Source organism: Microchirus variegatus (genome assembly GCF_963457635.1).
Source record: "Microchirus variegatus genome assembly, chromosome: 23".
NCBI classification, from domain to species: domain Eukaryota; kingdom Metazoa; phylum Chordata; class Actinopteri; order Pleuronectiformes; family Soleidae; genus Microchirus; species Microchirus variegatus.
The window spans coordinates 18758408-18777962 of record NC_139824.1 but is presented as its reverse complement, the minus strand read 5'-3'; the positions used below and the strand labels follow the sequence as shown (position 1 = coordinate 18777962).

The following is a 19555-nucleotide window of genomic DNA, read 5'->3' as shown; positions in this document are numbered from 1 at the left end:
GTGTGTTTCAGACTCACTGAACTCTTGACTTCTGTTTGAATCCAAGACTAAAAACAGACGTGAGAGAAAAAAAACAGTTTATTTACAGCAAGATAAAAATCAACATTACATTGGTATTCTAAAAACTACACGTTCTTTTTTTAATGCATGTTTTTTTTTGTTTTTCTGTCAAAATCGGATCAATTTACAAGTTTCTAGAATCCACAAATGACTGATGTTGAGATGAGAGTAGAGCTGAGTGACGGAGGGGCATTTCTATATAAATAGACATTTTGGTTTGTGTGTTTTGGTATGTAATAAATACACGTGACTGACTTTAAAGACAATCAAAGACGTCAAGAGCAGTCAGGTTGTCTTCTTTTCTTTACACTGTATTAAATGCTAAAGGATCACAGGTTTTTCCAGTCTGAATAAACAAAAAATTGCATTTTATGTTTGAAAAGAGTCGAATAAAAAACGATTCACGAGTTTGACCCAAAGTCTTTCAACGTTACAGTAAATGAAGGTTATTTTAGCTAAAACTGTCAATAAACTCTTTCTATTTTAATGTCGATAAAAAGAAGAAGAAGAAACGACCTCGGAGCAAAACATATCCTGGAAAACAAAGTAAATAAAGGACACGTCAGCTGCTCACTGACAAACACATTCATCCCTGAAGAACTAACTCCTATAGATGCAAACATGTTGCTTCATAATAATAATAACAATAATAATAAAGTGGTGTTTAACAGCTTCTGTGACCACGTGAGGTCCTGATGCTGCTCATGTTTACACTGAAAACACTGACTTGAACCTCCTGATCTTAATAAAACCTGTGTCAGCTTCATCATCTTTTTCACTGTTTTTCTGCCTGGAAAACTGCACTTTTATAAACCACTCACTCCCTGAACCAAAATCCACAGAGAAAAATCAGTGTTTAAGCTCGAGTGGACACGGAGAAACTGCTGCTGCTGCTGCTGCTGCTGCCTCGTTCAAAAGTGAAGGATTCCAAACACTGGAGTCATGAAATCATACAACTCATACAACTCTGACATGAGGTAAAAGGGAACTGTGCAGCGTAGAGACAGAGGACACTCAATCTCAGTCTCAGTGAAGTAACTCAGGGTTCACTTCAGCTTCTTTCAGGTGTTTGAAACAGGAAGACGTTTTTTGAAAACAAAGCAATAGTCTCTGCTTACATAAAACACAAAGTTATGAACGTCTACTGCATCACAACATCTACGTATCACTGAGTCTAACACTGACAGACAGCTTCATAAAAATATACTTCATCATCATCATCAGAATGATATTAAAACTCACCTCTGTCCTATTATCGTTATTCAAATAAATCTAATCTAAAACGACTCGTTTGCTTTTCCAAAAGTACAGAAATTAAATGGCATCAAACCAAAGTGCAAACGTCTAAATGGAGGAAAACTGAGCAGCAAAGAAAATAGTCATTTTAATTTCAAAGATAAAAATCACCTAAAGTCAAACAGGCACTGGATTCTGTTCATAATTCTCCTTCAAAAATAACCACGATGGTGTAAATACTGGACAAGAAGACGACTGACGTCCACCGAGGGGCGCCAGAGGACGAGGACAAGGCAGCACAGAGTCGGTCTTCAGGAGTGTGTGTGTGAGTGTGCTCTTGTCTTTCTATGTTTGTGTGGACCACCATCTGACAAACCACCTTTTTTGTGGGGACATTTTTCCTTGTGGGGACATTATGCCTGGTCCCAACAAGGAAAATGCTCCTTTGACCCAAATGGATGATCTGTGAAAGTTTGAGCACAGAGGTCCTCACAGATTTAGAAAACTCAGACGTGTGTGTGTGTGTGTGTGTGTGTGTGTGTGTGTGTGTGTGTGTGTGTGTGTGTGTGTGTGTGTGTGTGTGTGTGTGTGTGTGTGTGGACTATAAACCAGCAGAGTGGACAGTGGGGATGGGATAGAACTTGGAGATGCGGCTCTGGCTGGACGGGTTAAGGCACTCGGACTCTCCGCTCATCTTGAAGAACACTTCCTGTTCCTGGAGCTTCCTGGCAAACTCTTCTTCCAGCGCCTGCAGGAGGAGGAGGAGGAGGAGGAGGAGGAGGAGGAGGAGGAGGGTTAAAAAACCTTTTCTTTAAGATTTGACAGAACAGATTGTTCACCTTTTTTTGCCAAGTAAATAAAAAGCATGTTTAAATGCAGCAATGTCTCCCCTCTTGTTGTAAAAAAAACGTCACATGACTTTGATTTAAAACGGTTACAATGATGCGTCTAAATCGAGCTGCTCTATTCTTTCAGTTTCTGCACGTCCTTAAGAATATTTGATTTTAAAAAATCAAGCTATAGATGTGATATGGTATTTCTGGTTTGCAAGTATGAATGAATGACTACATACATATACATACATCAGGGTCTCTGCAGGTTTCAACAAGTCAAATTTAAGACTTTTTAAGACTTTTTTAAAGACCATAATGAACACAATTTAAGACCCATTTCAAATCCATACTGGCAAAAAAGAGAGACATACATTTTTGAAAATGGGCTTAGCCGTGGGCTTTCATTAAGTTTTCTCCGCTGCTATGCTAAGCTAAGCTGTAACACACCGCGGCTCGCGCGCACAGCACACTCGCTAGTGGTGCTAGATAAATTCTCACCGGGGAACACAGGTGACCTACTTTAGTTCTGTGTTGTAGTTCTGTTATCGCATCCTCAAAAACAGAAACATCTCAAAGCGAGACTGAAGTTTATGCATGTTTTAAATAAAAGTAGCTTTGATAGATTTTTAAGACGTCTCAAAATTGTATTAAAGACCTTTTATGAGATTTTAGGCGAATTTAAGACATTTTAAGGCCTTGGATTTACGACTTTTTAAGACCCCGCGGATACCCTGATACATACACACACATTTTGTGAACCACCCCATCTTTACTGCAAGACATGTGTGCACGCTACGCTAACAACGACGGCGCTTCACCTTCTTCCTGGGTCGTAGCTTCTCCCTCCACTCCTTCAGCTCCACACTGTGCTCCTCGTCCAGCTCCTTCAGTTTCTGGGTCTCGTGCTCAATCAGCAGGTGGCATTTCTCATTCTGAAACACACACACACACACACACACACACACACAGAGAGAGAGTGAGGTTCAGGTGAACATGATGCTCTCGTCTTCACGTGAGTCGATCATCTCTCACCTGCAGCTGCTGCAGCTCCCGGACGTTGGCGTCACACTGCAGCTGCAGGTCTCTCATCTGGTTCTCGTGCTTCTGCTGCTGGTGCAGCCTCTCGTTCTTCTGCCTCGTCTCCTCTTGAGCTGCAAACTGAGATGGCGGCAGAAAACGCTGTCAGTCAAATACATTCATTGTGGTAATTGTAATGTCTGGCGCCGACGTCGCTCACCTGTTTGACCTTCTCTCGCTCCTGCTCGGGGGTGATGGCGGCGATGGTGATGCGAAGGCTCTTCTTGAACATGGCCATGCGAGTCTTGGCCTCGCTGCGCTGGATCTTGGGCAGTCTGGCCTTCTCCTGCGTCTGCTTGTTCTTCATCTCCTCGATCAGACGCTGGTTGTAGCGCTGCATCTGCTCCATCTCCTGCAAAACAAAACACACACACACACACACGGATGTAGAAGGTTAACTGTAGAAATGTTGCTATGCATTGTTATTGATCTGAATCGTGGTGAACTTTGTGCTGAAGTCAGAGTTCAGTACCTTCTCGTGTCTCTTGAGCAGCTGGTGCCTCTGCATGAAGTACTGGTCCTTGAGCTGCTGCTTGAACAGCTGGTGTTTCTCCTGCAGATGGCGCTCTTCCAGCTCCCACATGGCAGCCTCCCGTGCTGCGTGCATGAACACCATGAAGCTTACAGGAACACTGGTCACAGTAAATATGCGGCAGAAGACGAGTTTGTACCTCTGAGAAACTGCTGCTTGTGGTTGAGACAGTCTCTCTCGATGTTGGCCAGCTCCAGTTTGTGCTGCTGGATGATCTTCTTCAGGGAGCAGTCCAGGTCCTGCTGCTGCTTCTGGACAAACTCCTGCTCCTGTACACAGATCAGACAAGAGAAGAATAATAAAAATGTGAAGTGAAGGCCAAGGAGAAGAAGTGGGTCTTTAAAAGAGATTTAAAATATGATTTTCTATGGATAAAGGGTTCTAAAGTTTGGGGTTCAGCTAAAATCAACCTGTCGTCAGACGTCAGAGCTCAGGACAGAGTGTGAGCATCATTCAGTGTAATCGGGCTTTAGGAGGTCAGAAGTGTGTCAGTCAGTGTTTGACCTACAGGCTTCATGACATCGTTGATCCGCTTGAGCTGATGAACTAAACACCAACCACGTGTCACTCACATTAATCCAGCCAACTGGGCTCAGGAACAACAACATTAAATGCACCGATACAGCACTCGAGTGTTGGTACAACACAACATTTTCAGGGTCCGTGTGCGGCTGCATTCATGTCACAACACATCAAACAAAACAAAGTGTAAAACTCTAAAGTTGAGTAACTGTAATGTCAGAAAATGCCAGTTAACTTCATTTGAATATGATCCTTATAAAGGGAGTAAAAACTTAAATGCTCACCTCTTTCTTGCGGTTCTTCAGCATGTTCTGGTACTTGGACAGCTCTTTCTCCTGCTCGCCTTTGATGCGCTTGGCCTCCTCCCGGAGCCGGTTGGTATGGTCCTGTTCCAGCCTCTCGATGGTCTGCTTCTGCTGCCTCTCCAGGTTCTCCACCTCCTGGTCATACTGACGCTTCTTGCTCTGGTGGAGACAGAAGGTTCTGTCACTCAATGATGGATCCTTTAGACGTGAAATATGTCTGGTGCATATCAAGAGGCAGCCCTGGACAACCTGGTTGTGCTTGGATCACTCAGCACAGAGGCTAATACCAGGTCTTTAACATGACTATAACCGGTTTGCATGCGTTAAACTGAAGATTAAAACCCCCGTACTGTGGTCTCCTGTTCAAAGCGTCGGAATATCTGCTCTTTCTGCTGCTGCAGTTTGTTGCTGAGCTGCTGCTGAGCTCTTTGCTCCTCCTTCTGCAGGAGACGCAGCTCCCTCAGCTCCTGGCGCCTGAAGGGAAGTGAGGACAGGGAAGAAAGAATCAAAAGAGGAGTCAAAAATGATGAGACGTGAAGCTATTTTTAAGCCCTGAAAGGGTAACATGAAGCACTTAGGTTGCACACAGAGATCCAAAAAGGAGGGCGAATACCTGAGGTATCTCATCTCCTCGTTCTTTGTGTCATTGTCAGTGATGATCTTTGAAGTCGTCACGCTAACTTCCACTCCATCCACCATGAATTTACGAGTCTTCTTCAGCGTCTTCTTATGACACTTGGCGTCCTGGGAAGAAAAACAAATGCATATAAATAGACATCTGTACACACTTCGCCTTTATCTGTTGATGTACATATATATATATACATAAATATAGCTTGAGGATGTTTCTGTGTTTCCGTGTTACCTTTGTGGAAACAGATGCAGGCTCCTTGGTTTTGGACAGAAAGCTGGAGATGGACAGATTGAGCTCTGACGGCTCTTTGACGGCAGAGGAGCCACTTCCTTCTTTCTCGTCCTTTGCTTTGTCTGGAACTTTCTTCTCGTCTTCTGCGTTTATTTGATCGGCGTCTCTGGGCGTCTCTCCGTTCTGCTCGTTGGTAACGATATTGTGTTGCTCTGGTAGCGTCAGCGACACCTTTAGATGTTTGTAACGGTCCTCCTCGTCCTCCTCGGTCAGCGTCTCTGATTCTTCCTTGCCCTCCTTGTCCTCTTTGTCCTCTTTATCCTCTTTGTCCTCTTTGACCTCCTTGTCCTCTGTGGTGGTTTGGGCTGTGTCCACTTGCACTTCATCCACAACAGTGATCTCTAGCTGCTGCATTTCTTTAACTTCTTCCTCTGGTGCAGTCTCTGTTTCAGGTGAGGTAACATCTCCTCCTGCTGCTGAAGTCTCCTCCTCCTCCTCCTCCTCCTCCTCCTCCTCCACATGTTTCTCAGCGTTCTCAGCCTGCTCCTCCTTGTGCTCCTCTTCTGTCGCCGGTTCCTCCTCACAGCCGGCGTCCACCACGTCGTTCACCACAGTGACATCAGCGTCAGTGGGCGTCGGCACAGGCACAACTGGCTCCACCTTCTCAGGGACGGACTCCAAGATGGATGGAGACAGAGGGATCTTCTCATCCTCCGAACTGGTGATGCTGACATCAGACGGCGCTCGTTTGTGGCCCTGAGTAAACGAAGCACAGGTGGAAATATAAGTCAAATACATATATATATATATATAGATCACAATATAAAGCAGGGGTGTCAAACTCATTTCCACTGAGGGCCACATCAGCATAATGGTTACCCTCAAAGGGCAAGATGTAACTGTCATACAGAATTAATGTAACTAAATGTTATCAAATATCATGTAAAATAAAGGTAACTACTCTGTATTGCTAAATAACTTTCTGTATTTATTACTTATTCAATTTCACCCGTCGCATGATGCATATACCATGATACACTGCGATCTAGTGGCGGTGGCGTCAATTTGCGGGTAACGCAATCGCCGTGCATTGTGGGAAATGCCGTTTATGGTCAACGCACGCTTTAAAGCAGCATAGACCTATTTTAACACAGATTTTACTCATTCACTCATCACTCGCTGGCCCCCCGGGCCTTGAGTTTTACACGTGATATAAAGCAAATCTATATTTCTGTCACCTATAATATGCCACAAAAACATACTGGATATGGATTAACAACAACTTACCAGATGTGCGTCTGTCTCCTCCTCCTCTTCCTCCTCTTTGTGCTCTTCGATCTCCTCAGTGACCTCGGCCTTTGCCTCAGCGATGAGTTCTCGCAGTGGTTTGCTGTCGGTCACAGTGGACACAAACGGATGCTGCGCAAAATACAAAATTAAAACATTTCACCTGCTGTATCAAGAGCTCAAAGGTTTGATTTAATCACACAGATTTGGTCTAAATCGTCTTTCCTGCACCGTTCTCTCACTCTGTGACTGCACATCACAACAAACACAACGCGACACAAACACAACATCTCTCATCGGCCTCACCTTTGTCGGTTTGGTAATCTGCTGCACATATTCTACCGCAGGCCTGAGAATATGCAGCTTCTTTGATATCAAGACCTTGACCACCATTTCGAATGTTCAGGCCCATTAATTCTTCTTCTTCTTCTTCTTCTTCTTCATAGACCATATAATTCTTCGGTTGAAGCGTTGCAGTATTCTCTGTTACTGGTGCTCTGTGTGTGAATGAATGTGTTGGTGCTGCCTCTCTGGGTCTAAGTGGCTCTGACTTTGCCAAGCACCTTAAAAAGAATATGCTGCCCTGCCAACGTCAGCTCAGGCACAGAGGGATGAGCATGAGAACACATGGTGTCTGACACTGTGACACACAATCACCCAACATATGGGTATGTGACGTAGAGCGAGGGGTTGAATTTATTTTTCCTGCATTCGGTCTCTCTCTGTGTGACTGCTTAGAATTATTTGTATAATAAAGTTTAATTTGTAGCACCGCTACAGTGCCACACACAGGCCTGGCACATGTACTGCACCATTCAGAGGGGTTTTGGGCCTGAAACGGGTCTAATGATTGAGACAGTAAAACTGTTGTGTGAACGTAGAGGACGAAGGTACCTGAAGAAGTTGTGGTGCGTTCCACCTGTTGTCCACGTTCTTGTCCAGGCACCTCTTCAGGAAATCACTGAATTCAGGGGACCTGATGGTAGAAGAGACCAAAAAAAACAAGGCTTAAGTGTGATTTGACCCTGGCTGGGATTATTATGAATTTCAAAAAGTCATAAAAATTATTGCTTAAGAGGTTTGCAAATATTTTAAACAGATCCTTGTTCAGGGCGATGCCGACTATTATGATGGTGAATTTCAAGTCATTCCGAGATACTTTTTGTTTTTGAGAAGAAAGTCAGCTCACTGTCAAAGTGCATCAGGGCAAATGGATCATTTCCTGTTTTTGAAAAATTCATTTAAATTATTCCTTAAGAGATAAGCAAAAACTTTCAACTGATCCTTGTTCAGGGTGATGCCGACTATTATTACGGTTAATTTCAAGTCATTCTGAGATACTTTTTGTTTTCGAGAAGAAAGTCAGCTCACTGTCAAAGTGCATCAGGGCAAATGGATCATTTCCTGATTTTCAAAAATTCATTAAAATTATTCCTTAAGAGATATGCAAATATTTTCAACGCATCCTTGTTCAGGGCGATGCCGACTATTATGATGGTGAATTTCAAGTCATTCCGAGATACTTTTTTTTTTTTGAGAAGAAAGTCAGCTCACTGTCAAAGTGCATCAGGGCAAATGGATAATTTTCGGATTTTCAAAAATTCATTAAAATTATTTCTTAAGAGATTTGCAAATATTTTCAACGCATCCTTGTTCAGGGTGATGCCGACTATTATGATGGTGAATTTCAAGTCATTCCGAGATACTTTTTTTTTTTTGAGAAGAAAGTCAGCTCACTGTCAAAGTGCATCAGGGCAAATGGATCATTTCCTGATTTTCAAAAATTCATTAAAATTATTCCTTAAGAGATATGCAAATATTTTCAACGCATCCTTGTTCAGGGCGATGCCGACTATTATGATGGTGAATTTCAAGTCATTCCGAGATACTTTTTGTTTTCGAGAAGAAACTCAGCTCACTGTCAAAGTGCATCAGGGCAAATGGATAAATTCCTGATTTTCAAAAATTCATTAAAATTATTCCTTAAGAGGTTTGCAAATATTTTCAACAGATCCTTGTTCACGGTGATGCCGACTATTATGATGGTGAATTTCAAGTCATTCCGAGATACTTTTTTTTTTTTTGAAAAAAGTCAGCTCACTGTCAAAGTGCATCAGGGCAAATGGATCATTTCCTGGTTTTGAAAAATTCATTTAAATTATTCCGTAAGAGATAAGCAAAAAATTTCAACTGATCCTTGTTCAGGGCGATGCCGACTATTATTAAGGTTAATTTCAAGTCATTCTGAGATACTTTTTGTTTTCGAGAAGAAAGTCAGCTCACTGTCAAAGTGCATCAGGGCAAATGGATCATTTCCTGATTTTCAAAAAATTCATTAAAATTATTCCTTAAGAGATATGCAAATATTTTCAACGCATCCTTGTTCAGGGCGATGCCGACTATTATGATGGTGAATTTCAAGTCATTCCGAGAAACTTTTTGTTTTCAAGAAGAAAGTCAGCTCACTGTCAAAGTGCATCAGGGCAAATGGATCATTTCCTGATTTTCAAAAATTCATTAAAATTATTCCTTAAGAGGTTTGCAAATATTTTCAACTGATCCTTGTTCAGAGCGATGCTGACTATTATGATGGTGAATTTTAAGTCATTCCGAGATACTTTTTTTTTTTTAGAAGAAAGTCAGCTCACTGTCAAATGGATCATTTCCTGATTTTCAAAAATTCATTAAAATTATTCCTTAAGAGATATGCAAATATTTTCAACGCATCCTTGTTCAGGGCGATGCCGATTATTATGATGGTAAATTTCAAGTCATTCCGAGAAACTTTTTGTTTTTGAGAAGAAAGTCAGCTCACTGTCAAAGTGCATCAGGGCAAATGGATCATTTCCTGGTTTTGAAAAATTCATTTAAATTATTCCTTAAGAGATAAGCAAAAAATTTCAACTGATCCTTGTTCAGGGCGATGCCGACTATTATTAAGGTTAATTTCAAGTCATTCTGAGATACTTTTTGTTTTCGAGAAGAAAGTCAGCTCACTGTCAAAGTGCATCAGGGCAAATGGATCATTTCCTGATTTTTAAAAATTCTTTAAAATTATTCCTTAAGAGATATGCAAATATTTTCAACTGATCCTTGTTCAGAGCGATGGCGACTATTATGATGGTGAATTTCAAGTCATTCCAAGATACTTTTTTTTTTTTAGAAGAAAGTCAGCTCACTGTCAAATGGATCATTTCCTGATTTTCAAAAATTCTTTAAAATTATTCCTTAAGAGATAAGCAAAAAATTTCAACTGATCCTTGTTCAGGGCGATGCCGACTATTATGATGGTGAATTTCAAGTCATTCCGAGATACTTTTTGTTTTTGAGAAGAAAGTCAGCTCACTGTCAAAGTGCATCAGGGCAAATGGATAAATTGCAGATTTTCAAAGATTCTTTAAAATTATTCCTTAAGAGATTTGCAAATATTTTTAACTGATCCTTGTTCAGAGCGATGCCGACTATTATGATGGTGAATTTCAAGTCATTCCGAGATACTTTTTTTTTTTTTTTAAGAAGAAAGTCAGCTCACTGTCAAAGTGCATCAGGGCAAATGGATCATTTCCTGATTTTCAAAAATTCATTCTCAAAAATTATTTCTTAAGAGGTTTGCAAATATTTTCAATGGATCCTTTTCCAGGATCTTGGTTTTCTTAAGAAAAAAAGAAAAAGAAAACGACATCTAAAGTCCTGAGTGATTGAGTGATCAGTGCCGGGACTCACCAGCGTGATGGCTGCATCAGGGTGGGAGGATCGGCCTTGGCTATTTTCAACAGGACCCTCATGGGATTCATCTCGTGATTGGGCGGCTCAATCTGCGCCAGCTCAATCAACGTAACCCCAAGGGACCAGATATCAGCCTTGTAGTCGTAGGGGCGGTCCTTGGACGTCTCACACATCACCACCTCCGGAGCCATCCTGGAGCAGAGAAGGGAAGTCATTGAGAGGAGATTGTTGGACTGGACCGCAGATCAATAATAGTGTAGTAACTGTAGTTATGGTTCACCCACCAGTAAGGCGTTCCAATGAAGGAGTCTCTCCTCTGCAGGGTTTTGCTGTTCTTGGCAGACACACCGAAATCAGCTGGAAGACGTGTGATTGAAGGGGAAATTAGACACATTTTCCACAGAGAAAAACTCCTATAGCAGCACAACTGCTGAACTCATCAGCGATTAACGATTAACCGTGAAAACTATTGACAGATTACTGGTCAGTCAGTTTCAGACAACATCGATATACGAGCCTCAGCTGACACAAAGCCTCTCTTGTGACTCTTTTATATATAATGTCATTTCCCGCGAGGGATCATGTGACCTCGTAAGCTTCTCGGCATGAGAAGGGTTAACAGTAACTGTCAAACTTCAAAGTGGCGGGGGGGGGGGGGGGGGTTGTTTTTCCACATTTATCACATGATCGAGGTCCTGCTGCTGCACCATTTACAGCAGCTCAGGTCAGTGAATGCACCACTGTGTTGTGAGACGATGGTCCAATCATGAGGGAACCGTGAGGGGAGTTCATGGAGACGATGGCTGAAGGCACAGATTAGCCCACGCTGATATTTATATCCGCGAGAAACGCGCGCGGATATTATGGAATCGGTCTCGCGCGTCCGCGTCCGCAGATTTTAGCCGTTAACGCGATAACTGGAAAGGCGTTTGAGATTAAATTTTCTTATTTTTTTTATGGGTCACATACCCCCTGTAGATGACCATATTTTCGCCTGTATCTTCCAAAGTATTGCAGGTATTGGCTTCAAATTTTTGCATGGGCATCACATACCACCTGAGAATTATCCCTATCTTTGTAGCTTTATTATTAATTAGCAAATTAATTAATTTATTATGCTAAAAACACATTTTCGGCATTTATCTTCCAGACTGATGGAGATATTGCCTTCAAATTTTGTAAAATGATTCATGTAACAACTATCTACAAGTACAATCATTATTACTTTGGCTATGATTGGTAATAGTTACATAATAAGTTAACTGGTTAACTTATTGGTGAACACAGAAAAAATAGTTACGGCATTTTTTCTTTATTATTGAGCTCATTTGGACACATTGAGGATATCATGGGTTTATTTAGCACTTATTCATAATATTTATTACATTATAATATACATTTATTAATCATCATATAAAAAATAGTTAAGCCTCCATTTCTTTATTAATGCATTGAATGGAAAGTTTGAACATATTGTAGCTTTTTCATGAAATTTAATACACATTATGTATGCTTTTTCATGACATTTGGACACTTTGAAGATATGGCAGGTGTGGTTAGCATTTTAATATTCATAATATTTAACAAGGTATAATAGGTTAACTAGTTTTATTAAAAACTTGAGAGAAATTTATGAGTTCAGGTATTCTGTGTTCAATATGGAGTTTATATGGATACTTTGAACATGTATAAAGTGTAGTCAGCATTATATCATAATATTTAACAGTTATTTTGTTGAATTTATTAATAATTAATTAAAACAGTTAGTGGCAGGTGCGAGTGCGTATACTTTGGGTATATTGGAAAGTTGAGGATTGGACAAGTTCGCGGATATACCCCTTGCTGTCGGCCCCCGACAGCGTAGGCTAGTCATTATTTACACTTTAATTTTTTTCCTCGTTCTTCCTCGTCTGGTGCAACTCAACTTACCCAGCTTCACGTCACCATCGAGTGAGAGGAGGATGTTCCCAGCCTTCAGGTCTCTGTGGATGATCTTAATGTCGTGGAGGTAGACGAGGGCCTGCAGGGTCTGCCGACACACCGCCCTGATCTGAGGCTCGGTGAGAGGTCTCTCAAGTTCTGCAAAAGGAAGGAAACGAAGGGAAGGTTCATCAAAACACAAATCAAAGCGTGTTTGTACAAGGCACTGACAGATGGGCAGCACTGTCTGTGCACGGCACGCCCCCTGCTGGCTATAATCCGCTTCCCTTGTGCTCCCGCAGACAGCCGTGCATTTGCCAAGAGGAACGCTGCTTTCCATCTTCTGGAACTTTTACCACGAGTGACATTTGTTTCACAGTAAATCAGTGACAGCGAGTGTTTCGTTCTTAACTGCAGACATCTTGCTGCACTGTTTTGTGTTCTCAAAACACCACGTAGAGCAGGTGTGTCCAACTCATTCCAGTTCAGGGGCCACATACAGTACAATATGATCTCAAGTGGGCCAGACCAGTAAAATAATAGCATAATAACCTCCCCCCCCCTTTCATGAAGTATCTTTTTTACTAAATATATGATGAAACTTGAAATTTCTTGTGAAAAATAAGTGCAATTTCAACAATATTTACCAGTTACACAACTTACAGATCACAGTGGATCCACAGAGGCACAAAACATTTAGTTATCTGGAGCTTAAAATATAGTACATTCACAATTCAATCGGGCCGGATTGGACCCTCTGGTGGGCCAGTTCTGGCCCGCGGGAGTTTAAGTGACACTGTGTCACTTAATAACACTTTGATTATAAGTAAATATCATTAAAAAGCCAAAATAAACAAAGTTTTATCTGAAAAGAAAAGGCAATGGCTGTACATATTTTATTTTAGAGTGTATTTACGGAGGTCGCTCGCCTATCACAATAGAAAATGTCATGAGCCCAGAGAAACAACCTGTGTGCAGCTTTATCCCCATTATTCCCATAAAAAAAATTAAAATATAAATATATATATGTATCATTTAAAGGCGATATTATGCAGCCCTAAGCTAATGACTGTGTACAGCATCACACACAGGGTCGGATGTGATCATCAGAGATGTTTCTTCACATTTCTGATCACTCTTACCACTGTCTGGCTCCTCCATGCCTTAATGAAATGCCCTGATGAGATTAGCGGCTGCTTCCTGAACCGTTTCCTGTTTGACATTGTAACCGTGTATTCAAAGAGGAAACGCCGACTCACCCAGCATGACGGCGTCCACGGCCCCGCCTGCACAGAACTCGATGAGGATCTGCCAAAAACAAAACACACAGTCATGTTTTCGTCCAACACAGACAGAGAGAGGGCGTTTGTTTATGTGTAAACACGAAATTATATCCATTGCTTAATATCAAGAGCAAGGTAAACTCCTCATTTGTTTTCCATATAGGAGCACAAATGGAAGAAAGGGGAAGTATCCACCAAGAGGATGCTTCCTCACAAGAGGAAGTGTCAGCGCTTGCACAACCACGAGGAAAGTCACTGTGGTTGATTCCTTGGTGAAAACCCTGAACCCATTTCCCCACAAAAAGGCCAACGTTCAACGGAATTCTACGATTCACACACACACACACACACACACACACACACCATTCTGGTGTTTCTGTGTGGGCATGCTGTTGTTTCAGTGCCTCTGCTGTTGTACAATAGCCTCCACAGAGGTTTGTCACAGTGGCAGCTGACAGAGAGGAACACAGGTCAAGGCTGTGGCTTCCTCGCCCACACTTGTTTATCCCGCATACACAAATACAAGAAGAACAACGCACCCACATACTCTATATTCTAAACCATTTATGTGCCACAGACTTGGAAGATGGAAGACGTGAAAATACCATCGACATCTCAGAGACAGGGGTCATGAAGCAGGAAACAGAGGTCATATCTGCAGATGCAGATGTCAAACTCTCTCATGGATGTCCTAGATACTCTGTCTGTGCACAAACAGGTGCCACACAGGCCGAGATAAACATCAGCCTCTTTTGTTTGGAGGACAATGGAGGGGAAACGGGCCGAGAGCACAGTGAAACACACCGACATTAAACACTCAGGTAATCACCAGTGTTTAGAATGAGACGACTTGTGTATTGATTCATAGAAGCCAGTGTCTCTGTTGACTGTGGTGTACATTTTATTTGTTGCTTCGAGACAAAATCCAATTTTTACATCAAGTAAAAAGATACTGGCATTCTAGATGCGTTATGTATTATTTAATCAGGGTTAAATCAATGTTTCCCATTAATTATGTAGACTGTGGTGGCCATTATAGTCCATTTTCCCCAGCTACAGTTTCATGGCAAAATAAGAGATTGCAGATCTGTTTGTGCATGTGCTAAAACAAGCTGTTAACCTCGGGGACACACTGAAACTGCCGTATGAGCTCCATGTTTTGGAAGGAAACAGAAAAGGAAACACGCCCTGAACACTTCCAGGGAGCTCCTCCCACTACTCACCCAGAGTTTGCCCTCATAATAGAAAGCGTCGAGCAGTTTGACAATGTTGTGGTGGTCACAGGAGGCCAGGATTTCAATCTCCACGATGTAGTCCTCCAACTCCTCCTCCGTCTTTGTGTCAATGACTTTGGCTGCAGCGAGGATGCCCGTCTGTTTGTTCTGAGCCTGCAGGATGAGAATATAATATATATATATATATATTTATAAATATTCATGTTAAGGCTGTGGGTGTTAAACTTGGCTAACGGCAGATCTGAGGTCGTCTTTACCTCGAAGACCTGGAGCAGAGGATGAGCTCAAACACAAATCTGCACCTGCTTAAATCTACAATATCTTAAAAATATGTTATGTAAATGTGTGTCACTTTGTAAAATAGTCAAACTTCAGCCAGAGGATGCTATCACATGGTGAGCAAAGGCATTCTTGCATCCTGGTTTATCTTTCTAAGGATTCTAAAACAGCTGTAGGCTGTAGGGCACAGCAGATCAACACAGACATGAGTCTTGTTCCAGAGGAAATTTCTTCCGTTTGCTTTGGCCTCACTGCAGACAGGATGTGCTCAGTGAAGTTGCTGCTGCGATATGAGATTCAGCCACTTCCTAGTGACCCTACGCTACATGTAGAAAACAAATACGTCATCCAGCTACCGCTTGGTAATGGTGTGTTGTACCTGGAATAGAGCGGACAGACTGAAAACACTCTCTTCAGTTGGAATATTAACAAAACGAAAAAAGAGGAGGTGTTATTGAGGTCTTTTTCCCTGAGTCTGGTTCACATGAGCCTGGCTGAGGAATGCACCTGTGACTCAATCACTGTGCAAGAAGATTAGGCTTAATATAAGTATATGACACAGAACAACACGGCGACGGAATCGTGAGTAAGTACAACAACTATTCCCAGAGTCCAAGTATAGACGCAGAGTAACTTCCTGTGCCAGGACTTTGCATGATTGCAGTGAGTGCCACATATGCAAATGAGGATTCAGTTAAAGTCAAACCAAACAGTGGCACTATTATACCGCTTTATCGTTAAATTGAGTATTAATCGATGACTAAATTAATCGTCAGCCCATTTCATAATTAGTACAGTGTGTGACGAGCTTCAGCAGAGTCTTTGAACGACTCTCATTAGCTGCTCCTGTTAGCTCAACGAGCAGACAATCCTGCATTACCTTCACTAGCTCTCATGTGCTGGAGTTATTAGAATATTAAAATATTTGACAAATAAAACCATTGAACAGTTGATTGAGCAGCATTTTTGCTAGAAACACCCATTCTTACTGTGATCCCGTGTTCTATTCCCTCATAAAATATAGATGTGATTTAATCTAATGTGAACATGAAATGGCTGCAGTGAACAAAGAATAATAATAAATATGGCATAATAATATAAATAAAAATATAGATTAATTCATGATAATATTGTAATCCATCTATGGCGAAAGTAGGGTTGCTACTCAAAATTTGTAATCAAAATTACTTGATTTTGATAATCGATGACTTAAATAATCAACTATTTTATTGATTCAATTGGTTTGAGTTAACACTGAAACTGTTACTCAATTAATCAATTATTAACGAATCTTCAATAAATTGAGTGGTTTTTTAAAAGAATTCATACCACTTTTCTGATTTTTCAGTTTCTTAAATTTAAATATTTTCCATTATCTTTGCTCCTTTAACAGAGAAATCAATAAATCGGAATAACTTTAGATATATGAGAACATCCTTATTTAAAGGTTTGGGAAAACACTAACCCACAGATTAATTGATTATGAAAATAACATAACTATCAAAACGTCCTTATAGGAAGAGGTGCACAGTGGAAGTGAACAACATTCATTGATTGATTATTAATCAATTACAAAATGAATATGCTAATTGATCTGTATTAATGTCTCAGGTTTGTGAAGAAATTTTTTTTCAGTATGTGAGGAAATGTCTGGTGTGATGATGATGATGATGATGATGATGATGATGTTGACATGTGTCTGTGTGTCACATGTAAACAAAGAGCTGTGAGACAAACACTCTGTCACAACACACACACACACACACACACACACACTGAAGGACACAAAGACCATGAAAACACACACACACACAAACACATGTCCTCACCTTAAACACTTTCCCGAAGGCTCCGTCTCCCAGTTCACCGATGATGTCCCAGATTTCCTCCGGGTTTTCGTCCCGACGAACGTGCTCATACTGTTTCTTTTTCTTCTCCGCTCCCAATTTAAATATTTTACGAAAATTGAAAAACGACATGATGCTGAACACATTCAGTTAGACTTCACAGAGTCACTGTTTTTGTTGTTGTTGTTGTTGGTTGAGCAGTTTCGCTGCGTTAAGTGTCAGGAGTAACATAAAGTAAATGTCCCCCATGAACTACAGTTTATAAATATCGGTCCGGGTCAGCGTGACTGGACCTAGCTTAGCTAACTGTGACTGTTTTCACACAACAGCGCTTATTCCGAGCACCACGAGTCACCGATAAACATCGTTAACCGTTATATGAACTATCACCTAAAATGTAAATTTAAAAAATAACGATTTTTAAAATCAAACAGACTTATTATAATGTAAAGGAGTACAAGAGGCTCGCCGTTGTTCAAACTCCTGGCGACTCGGTGGCCCGACGACACTGTGGCAGCTCTGTCTTTAGCCGAAAAGAAAAAAGGAGAAAAGACACAAAAAATACGTTCTTACAAACGCTCCAAACTCATTCGTGTTCTCGTGGATTAAAAAACGCGGCGTCTATCGCTCCGTATTCTCGCCTTGTCCACGACTCTTCACACGGGCATCTTCCCAGTGCTGCGGGGCGGCTTTTACTCATCTAGCGGATTTGGTGTCGGCGCGCGTCCACGCTGCTTTCTTTTCTTTTCGCGCTCGCTCCCGCGTCTGTGTTTGAGACATATTATGCCTTGCGCGCGACACTGTTGGCGCACGGGGGACGCGCTCAACGTGTTGTTGGGTGCGGTATTCGCCTCAACGGCAGGGGGCGGACAACCGAAATATTGAAGTGAACTAAAAGCAGGAAGTCAACGTGTGCGGCCGGATATGAACGTCCGCTGCCTAGCAACAGTAGTAAACAACAACTTTCCGCCATTGAATTTAAGGATATCGCGTAAATCTCACGCCTCTCGCTTTTCTTTTCCCCCCGGGTCGTCACTCTTTCCATGGGCTCGTCTTTTGCTCTTCACACAGCCATTCCGATTCCTCATGTTTTTTCACGTCCGGAGGCAACAACCGCCGTCTTTTTGTAACGTATTTTTTACACATGTCTCTGTGTTTGAGAGATATTATGTTTGCGGGTAACACTGTGGCGCGCGGGGACGTGCTCAACGTGTTGCTCGGTGCAGTATTCGCCTCAACGGCAGGGGGCGAACAACCGAAATATTCGGTGAATTAAAGCAGGACGTCAACGTCCGCTGCCTAGCAACAGTAGTAAACAACAATACCATACCATGATACCATAATCAGAATCCACAAGAATCTGGGCTTTCCCCCAAGCAGCAGTGAACAAAAATAAAAAAATAAAGTATAAAAAAAATACAAATAAACTTTATTTTATTTTTTTGTTAAAAAAAATTGTTTTCATTTATTTTATTTTTTTTCTTTTACATATATTTTTCGAAAATGATTTGGCGACCCCCCAGAATTCTGACGTTAGAGATGATTTCTGGGGGTCCAATTGGGGTCGCGAGATGCTTTCTGGGGGTCCAAATCATAGAAAAATATTTAAAAAAAAAAAAAAAATTGTTTTTTTTAATATATTTTTCCAAAATGATTTGGCGACCCCCCAGAAATCATCTCGCGACCCCGATCAGACGTTAGAATGACGACGAGCGGTTGGGCGAAAAAGTACTTTTTTTATATATATATATTTTTCCGAAATGATTTGGCAACCCCCAGAAATCATAGAAAAAAAAAAATATATATATATATATATAATATATATATTTTTTCGAAAAATATATATTTTTTAATTAATATATATTTTTCGAAAATGATTTGGCGACCCCCAGAAATCATAGAAAAATATATTAAAAAAAGTTTGGTTTTTTTTAAATATTTTTCGAAAATGATTTGGCGACCCCGATCAGACGTTAGAATGACGACGAGCGGTTGGGCGAAAAAGTACTTTTTTTTTTTTATATATTTTTCCGAAATGATTTGGCGACCCCCAGAAATAATCTCGTGACCCTAAAATGTGGTATTTCCGTTTCTTGTTTATTGGTTTCAATGAAAAAACAAACGATCAAAACGTACACGGACCCTGGTCTTATACCACATCCATGGGAATAATGGGAGTAGTGAGTTTAAGTCATCCTCTCTTAAACCTGAAGGGGGCAGCAGAGCATTACATCTTCATTATAACATTAGGGAGAACAGTTGGCCTCACACCCTGCACAGGTCATCAGTCCAGACACAAACAGACATTCACTCAGTCAATTTAATTTGAAGTGTCCAATTAAACTCTGCATGTTTTTTGGACTTGGAACGAGGAGAACATTCAAACTCTATATAGAAAGATTAAGGCAACATCACCCGAAAAGAAAATCACAATTTTTACTTCCATGTTCATTTTTAAAGTCATTAGCTTTTTAGCTGGTGGTGGAAGTTTTCTTGTTAAGGAAGTTGGAAATGTCAGTTATGTTTGAGTGAAGCAGCAACAACTCTG

At 41.1% G+C, this 19555-nt stretch overlaps 1 protein-coding gene across 1 annotated transcript; it reads right to left on the bottom strand.

Annotated features, from left to right (window-relative positions):
* Positions 1-60: 60 nt before the first annotated feature.
* Positions 61-17580, bottom strand: LOC310943520 (STE20-like serine/threonine-protein kinase). The gene is made up of 18 exons (XM_083909117.1): positions 16990-17580; positions 14870-15034; positions 13623-13671; positions 12373-12522; positions 10728-10800; positions 10441-10635; positions 7612-7693; positions 6718-6849; positions 5431-6186; positions 5179-5309; positions 4916-5039; positions 4545-4724; positions 3878-4007; positions 3679-3803; positions 3367-3558; positions 3162-3287; positions 2948-3061; positions 61-2044 (listed from the first exon to the last, which is right to left on the bottom strand). The coding sequence occupies exons 1-18, from the start codon at positions 17137-17139 to the stop codon at positions 1898-1900; spliced, it is 3021 nt and encodes a 1006-aa protein (XP_083765243.1). The 5' UTR covers positions 17140-17580; the 3' UTR covers positions 61-1897.
* Positions 17581-19555: the final 1975 nt, after the last annotated feature.

Bases quoted from the DNA above. Each gene is read 5' to 3' on its own strand.
- LOC310943520 (XM_083909117.1), bottom strand. From the start codon at position 17,139: ATGTCGTTTTTCAATTTTCGTAAAATATTTAAATTGGGAGCGGAGAAG. The intron at 15,035-16,989 runs GTGAGGACATGT...CTCATCCTGCAG, and splicing joins CCTTCGGGAAAGTGTTTAAG to GCTCAGAACAAACAGACGGG. The intron at 12,523-13,622 runs GTGAGTCGGCGT...TTCCTTTTGCAG, and splicing joins CGTGGACGCCGTCATGCTGG to AACTTGAGAGACCTCTCACC.